General features: G+C 51.0%; 2 protein-coding genes across 2 annotated transcripts; both read left to right on the forward strand.

The window, feature by feature from the left end:
* The first annotated feature begins 1,621 nt into the window (after positions 1–1,621).
* On the forward strand, positions 1,622–2,752 carry LOC115260775 (uncharacterized). The gene has a single exon (XM_062848495.1). The coding sequence runs from the start codon at positions 1,622–1,624 to the stop codon at positions 2,750–2,752; it is 1,131 nt and encodes a 376-aa protein (XP_062704479.1).
* Positions 2,753–3,275: 523 nt separating this feature from the next.
* LOC134286816 (uncharacterized) lies at positions 3,276–7,001 on the forward strand. Its single transcript, XM_062848496.1, has one exon. The coding sequence runs from the start codon at positions 3,276–3,278 to the stop codon at positions 6,999–7,001; it is 3,726 nt and encodes a 1,241-aa protein (XP_062704480.1).
* The last annotated feature ends 617 nt before the right edge of the window (positions 7,002–7,618 follow it).

Raw genomic sequence — 7,618 nt, forward strand, 5'->3', positions numbered from 1 at the left:
TCAAATAGTTCAAAATGACTCCATTCTACGGTATCATAGCTTAAGCATTGTATTGTCCGTAAACTAACGGTAAAATCATGTGCCTTTCAAATTAGAAAGCCACTTTGGCCTTGATAATCTATATTCTTTTGTATAATTGATTATATACCACGCTATGTATTAGCCTAACACTAATTTAAGCCTATGCACTAATACTTGAAACCTGTACCCTATAAAACCAAACCCCCATCTCTGAATACAAGTCAGTCTTTTTCAACCTGTAACCCAGTGAACATCGTGCACGTCGTATCTCTAAACCGTAATCCGAAAACCCTGTTCAAACCCGCGTGTGTTGGTCTCCCAGTGTCTGCCGCTGCCGTTGCCCATCCACTCTGTAATCGAAGGTCGGTCCGCGAGTCTCCATAGTCCAGTTAGTGAGTTCGGGATCGAGAAAAATACTGTGCCAGTGAACAAAGTGGTCCTTCGAACCGGATCGTTGGACAAGTGACCAGTGCGAAAACGGCAAAAGTGTAGAAAGATCAAACAGCGTCAGTGTACCCGACCCACCACGTCGCCAGATCATTTTCGTACGCATGCTGCATACGCGACGGTAGTGTGGGAAGCGTGGCTCGAAGCGAGGGAAGAAAAAGAGAGCGTGAAGAGAGTGCGCGTCGCGAGAGTCGCTCAGCCACAGAATTAGTGCGTGTGTGTACGAGGGAACCACGTTGTCCGTGGAAGCGTGATCGGTTTGCGCAGAGGGGAAGTGCGCTTACAACGTGGAAGCGATTTTCGATACCACGCTGGTTGAGTGTGTGTCGATAGGCACCAACCACGCGTTCGCGAAGAAGACTAGTGAAATAGCGACAACATTTCGGTAAAAGTGACGTCGGCGTGGCTGTACGGGTCAGCAGCACCGCCTATCAGTGTACTCGCGCGTAGTGGCATTTTACTCGCTTGTTAGTGGTCAAAATTTCTCTCTGGTTCTGTCGGATGAACCAGACACCGGTACGATCACTACAAGCCAACCAGAGCCTCTACGCGCCAACGGTAATTGCAAACGGTGAGACTGCAAGTCGAATATCTGTGTTGTCGCTAATTCGTGCCGTTGTCGTCGGCGTGGCTGAATCGTCAGCAGAAGAACTTTGAAGTGTTTGTGCCGTGGTAGAATTTTTTCGCTTGTTGAAGACCAAAATCACTTCGCTGGATCTGTGGGATGATCCAGAAACCCGGTCGGTCTTCACAAGAAAACCGGAACTACTAAGTGAACACGTGTTAGTGGACGATTTTGAAGATACTGGTATGAACCTGTGAAAGTTCCCGAGATCGTTGTGTTGGTGTGACGACCGTCAGCACCGGCACTGCAGCGAGTACAGCAGAGAATTTCCCCTCTTGCTGGCATTCAACTTGCTGCGCCGCTTCATCCAGCGAGAGCGGCCACGAGGAGAAGAGCAGCAAGCACATCGGTTGCGTAAGTACCCCGCTTTTTTCCTATTCTTTGCACACGACATCGCGAAAGCCTATCGGTTGGCTCTTCGCGTTTCGTCCATTTTCGTCGCTCGCCCCGGTTCGGTAGAGTCAACCCGCGCGTTGACCCGGGAAGGAGCTATTCGTTCGTATTCGTTCCGTGTCGTATCACGTTAAAATGCCCCCGAAAACAGATCCCGAGTCTAACCCCGTGCTTCTGCGGGGAACCAAAAAACATTTGCTTGACGCTTTCGAGCAACTGAAAACCATCTTCGCTGATGGAGGAGAAGTGTTAAGTGATTCGGTCGATGCGTGGTCTGAAAGGTTAGAGCAAATTGCACAGGAATACCGTCGTGTGGTTTGCGAGTTAGAGACTGTTCACGGGGATGATTCGTACAAGACTGAACGACTTAATTTTGACAAATCGTACTGTGTAATGCGCGCCATTGCTTTGAAGCTGCAAAGGGGAAACCCTACTCCGCCACCCCCTCAAGCCCCACGAACAGTGACTAACATTCGGTACCCTGAGTTAAGTCTACCGCGCTTCAGCGGGCGGCTAGAAGACTGGTGCGTTTTTCGCGATGCTTTCGATTCCGCTATCGGTTGCCGTACAGAGATCAGTGACTATGAGAAGTTTCAATACCTGAATGGTCTCGTTCAGGGTGACGCGTCGCGGATTGTGAATTCCGTTCCGGTCAGTCAGGACGGATATCGCGATGCGTGGAGAGCACTAAAATTGCGGTACGAGAATAAGCGTCAGCTGGTTCGTTGCCACATTCAAGCTTTGTTTGATACCCCGGCAATGAGGAGGGAGTCAGCAGAGGAATTACTCAATCTTGTCGATCGTTTCGAGCAGCATTTGGCAGTATTGAAGCGGTTGGGGGAGGATACGCTTGCCTGGAGCTCTCTGTTAGTTTTCCAGCTTTCCATTCGCTTACATCCAAACACCTTGAGGGAATGGGAAAACCATTGCGTCCGTCTTGATTCCGACAACGTGGCCGCCGTTCTAGGAGGCACGGCTGAAGGCGATGAAGACGATGATGAGGATGACTTGCCGTCGTACGTGAGGATGGTAAACTATTTGCAGAATTATGCGAGGGTGCTGCAGTCAGTAGGTCCATTCAGAGATCGGGATGCGAAGCCCAAGCCGGTAAGGTCCGCCGTTCATGTCAGTTCGCCACCTGTCTCGTCCATTCCTAAATCTCCTCGAAAATGTGCGAAGTGTCACCAAGATCATTTCCTGTATCAGTGTCCGGATTTCAACAAGCTCTCCGAGAACCAAAGGCTGGAGTTTGCAAAAAAACCTTAAGCTCTGCTTGAACTGCCTCCGAAAGGTTGACCACTTCGCTAAAGCTTGTCCGTGGAAAAGCTGTAACCGATGTTCCAAGAAGCACCATACTTTGCTACATGGAGCGAACTTTGCACTACCAACTTCGCCTGGCAGTCCACCCTCTCGACCAGTTGCCATGGTGGCGCAGCCGTCTAGTCCGCCACAAGCACCGAAGGCACCCAGCCTGCAGGATTCCCGTTCATCCTCGTCGTCAACCCTGTCTGCCCAGTCGCAACCGCCGTTTGCGTACACGGACCTGAATGTAGCCATGATGACTTGCGATACGGTGAAGGTCCCAAACACCGTGATCCTACCAACTGCATTAGTCGAGATCGAGGGAAACCATGGACGCAAGGTGCTAGCCAGGTGTCTACTAGATTCTGGTTCGCAAAGCAATTTCATGACGAGTGCACTATGTCAGGAGTTGCATCTTTCTCGAACCAATGCTCCAAGTCCCGTGGTAATTTCCGGTATCGGTCAAGCAACTATCTAGTCGAATCAGATGGTCTCCGCGAAGTTATCGTCTCTCACATCCGCCTTTTCCGTCGAACCGCAGTTCCTGGTGTTGCCGTCGCTCGCCGTCAAGTTGCCTGTCTCAACCATTAGCATCCAAGAATGGCCGATTCCCCCGCGTGTAACTTTGGCGGATCCTGCTTTCTTCGTTTCGCAAAAGGTGGACATCATTCTGGGTGCGGAATACTTCTTCGACATACTACGGTATGGTCGGATTCAACTAGGTGAGAAGCTGCCGTCTCTACAAAACACAGTCCTCGGGTGGATTGTATCCGGAGCGTGTCCAGTTGCTGATCATGACCATGCTGATCCTCGTGCTTGTTTTACCACCCACACCGCCCGGATCGAGGAACTTCTCCAGAAGTTTTGGGAGCTGGAAACCGTTCGTGAGACCAAACCTTGGTCCCCTGAAGAAAAGTACTGCGAACAGCATTTCGTCGATAATACAGCACGCAACGAGGACGGAAGGTATGTTGTGAAACTCCCGAAACGTGAAGAGCTCTTGCTTCAGTTAAAGGATAACCAAGGCCAAGCAGCGAAGCGCTTCTATTCGTTAGAAAGGTCATTGCAAGCGAATCCAGAAAAGAAGGTACTCTACCACAACTTCATCCAGCAGTACCTGGACATGGGACACATGCGAGAGGTTTCTTCCCAAGAGCTCGGCCAACGTCCGCAGTTTTTTCTCCCCCACCACGGAGTGTTGAAGATGGACAGTGCCACCACCAAACTGCGCACGGTCTTCGACGGTTCTTGTAAGTCAAGTTCCGGCATATCCCTAAACGACGTCCTGCTTGCCGGTCCAACGATTCAAGATGCCTTGGTGGAGATAGTTGTTCGCTTCCGTATGCACCGTTTCGTAATCGCTGCCGACATTGAAAAGATGTTCAGGCAGATCCTAGTCCACCTCGAAGATCAACCGCTTTCGAGAATCTGGTTTCGCTTCGACTCGGAACATCCTCTGAAGGCCTATCAACTAGCGACTGTAACATACGGACTGAATAATTCTCCCTTTCTGGCGACACGGGTGCTGAAGCAGCTGTCTGAAGACGAGGAGGAGAATTTCCCGCTTGCGGCACCAATTGCAAGGAAGGATTTCTACATGGACAACCTTCTAAGTGGCTGCAGCGATGAAACGGAGCTGATCACAATTGTCAGTCAAATGATCGAGTTGCTTCGCGCAGGAGGATTTCCACTTCGGCAGTGGTCATCGAACTGTCAGGCGGTCCTTGACGTCATTCCGGAAGAGTTGAGGGAAACGCGTACATTGTTGGAGCTCGATGAAAACAACCCAATATCTGCTCTTGGGCTGCTTTGGGAACCGGCAAACGATAAACTCGCGTTCAAGTTGCCCAAACTGAAGGAAAATGCACCGCTGACAAAACGAACAGTTCTATCTCAAATGAGCAGTTTGTTCGACCCTCTTGGGTTGCTTGGGCCTGCGATTGTTCGAGCGAAGATATTGATGCAGTCGCTGTGGAAGCAACACCTCGACTGGGACGCGCCGTTGCCAGAAAGTTTCCGAAAAGATTGGCAGGAATTCCAGGACAGCATACCCTTCATCCGGGACTTCAAGGTTTCCCGCGCAGTAGTGAAGTACCCCTACCACCGGCTTGAGTTACACGGGTTCAGCGACGCGTCGGAGCTAGCCTACGGTGCGTGCATCTACCTCCGGTCAGTGGATGAGAACAACAAGTGCACCGTTGAACTCTTGATAGCCAAATCTCGTGTTGCGCCCATTAACAGTAAATCGGTTCCGCGGTTGGAGCTTTCCGCTGCGCTCTTGCTAGCACACTTGCTCGAGTTGGTGAGTAAAAGCACATCTCTTTCCGTACCCGTCTACCTGTGGACGGACTCCACCGTGGTGTTGAGCTGGCTAGCGGCACCACCATCAACATGGAAAACCTTTGTGGCGAATAGAGTGGCGGAGATACAGGAGATCACATCGTCTGCCGTCTGGAACCACGTGCCTTCGGAAGATAACCCAGCGGATATGATATCACGAGGCGTCAATCTTCGGGATTTGACTGAGTGCACTTTCTGGTGGCATGGGCCAAGATGGCTCAGGCTGTCTACGTTACCGTGGCCGGACAAATACGTGGTGAATATCGAACAAAGTGAAGAACTAGAACCTCGTAAAACCTTCGCGTTACCGATAATAGCAGAGAGTGAAGACATTATCGACCGATATTCGCAGCTCGGTCGCCTGCTAAGAGTTTGTGCGTGGGGGCATCGGTTCCGTGAAAATACTCGTCGCGAAGTGACTGATCGCGCTACCGGTCCGTTGTCGTCCACGGAAATCGATTACGCGCTCGTCGGTCTCGTTCGTCGTGTGCAAGAGGAACATTTTGGTCCGGAGATCGCTCAGCTCGAGCAGGGGCTTCCCGTTGGCAAGAAGTCAAAGTTGCGGTTCCTGAAGCCGTCGCTTGTCCAGGGCGTTATTAGAGTCGGCGGCCGGCTCCATCATTTTGCGCTCTCTGTTGACGAAAAACATCCTATCGTACTCCCTGCTAAACATCACCTGACGTGGCTGATCGCCGCTTCGGAACACGCAAGGACTCTCCATGGTGGTCCGACTCTTCTACTTTCGTCGCTCCGTCAACGGTTTTGGCCACTCAATGGGCGGAATCTCGCTCGATCCGTCGTTCATCAGTGCGTCACCTGTGCTAGAGCTCGTCCTCGGTTGCTCGAGCAAATGATGGGAGATCTGCCACCAGTGAGGGTCAACCGATCCTTCCCATTTGACAACGTTGGCGTTGATTTTGCTGGACCTCTCTACGTGCGCCACTCGAGTCGCAAGGCGGCTTCGATCAAGGTGTATGTCGCAGTCTACGTGTGTCTAGGGATCAAGGCGGTACATCTCGACTTAGTACCTGATCTTACTACCGAAGGGTTCGTCGCCAGTCTTCGTCGCTTTGTCGGCAGGCGAGGAAAACCACATCACATCTACTGCGACAACGGTCGTAACTTCGTTGGTGCGCAGCGAGAGCTGGGAGAACTACGTAGACTGTTTCTATCCCAAGCGCACAAGGACGCCGTGACAAAGGAGTGCACCGACGGAGGAATAGAATTCCACTTCATACCGCCCAGATCGCCGTCAATGGGTGGCATTTGGGAAGCTGCGGTGAAGTCAATGAAGTTTCATCTTCGACGTGTTGTGGGGAACGCGTTGCTCACTGAAACAGAACTCCGCACTGTACTGATTCAGATAGAAGCGACGTTGAATTCCCGCCCCATATCACCGATGTCAGAGGATCCGCAAGACCTGGAACCCCTGACTCCAGGACACTTTCTGGTTGGCAGACCACTCAATGCCATACCGGAGCCAGACCTTGGAAACGTATCGGAGAAACAGCTGTCGCGCTGGCAGCGAGTTCAGAACTTGTCCCAGCACTTCTGGAGGCGATGGAGCAGAGACTACCTCAGCAACCTACAAAATCGCTACCGCTGGACGGAGATTTCAGCGAACTTGGTCAAGAACACTATCGTCTTACTTCAGGACGAGAACTTGCCTCCGCAGAAGTGGGCCATCGGGAGGATCGTCGAAGTTCATCCGGGCAAGGACGGGCTCGTAAGAGTTGTCTCGGTAAGGACAGCCGCTGGAGTAACACAGAGGGCAGTAAGTAAGCTGTGTCTGCTACCTGTGGAAATAGACGCAGAGCTTGCAACCGCTCCGTTGAGCGTAGTGAGCCGTCCGGCGCCAGACGAGGAGGAATGAATTCATTTTGGCGGCCGGGATGTTGAATATCAAATAGTTCAAAATGACTCCATTCTACGGTATCATAGCTTAAGCATTGTATTGTCCGTAAACTAACGGTAAAATCATGTGCCTTTCAAATTAGAAAGCCACTTTGGCCTTGATAATCTATATTCTTTTGTATTGACGGGCTTGGTGGTCTAGTGGCTACCGCTTCTGATTCGTATGCAGAAGGTCATGGGTTCAATCCCAGGCCCGTCCCTTTCATCCTACTTTGTATCTTTCTATCCACTTTCTCTCTCTCTCTCTTCACTACATATACAACTCATGTATATTCATATGTTCATAGCCATCGCTAGAACCAGAAACGAATTGAAAAAAAGTCGTTTCTCTCCCTTCCAACTTCCATTCACAGCACAGTGTATGCCTACAAGTTATGCAACCAAAGCGTGCTGTGCCGCTTGACCTTATTCACCTTATTCACCACACAATCTATCACCTTACGAACACTATAAATAAATCCCTATCCATGGATCGCATCACCGACCCAACGGTGACTCCCAGATCTCCCATCCTTTCCGTCTAACAAATACCCCAGTCCGTGCTGGATGTGGGGACGCAGAGTGCTCTCGGTCTCT

This window comes from Aedes albopictus, chromosome 2 (genome assembly GCF_035046485.1).
Source record: "Aedes albopictus strain Foshan chromosome 2, AalbF5, whole genome shotgun sequence".
Taxonomy (NCBI): domain Eukaryota; kingdom Metazoa; phylum Arthropoda; class Insecta; order Diptera; family Culicidae; genus Aedes; species Aedes albopictus.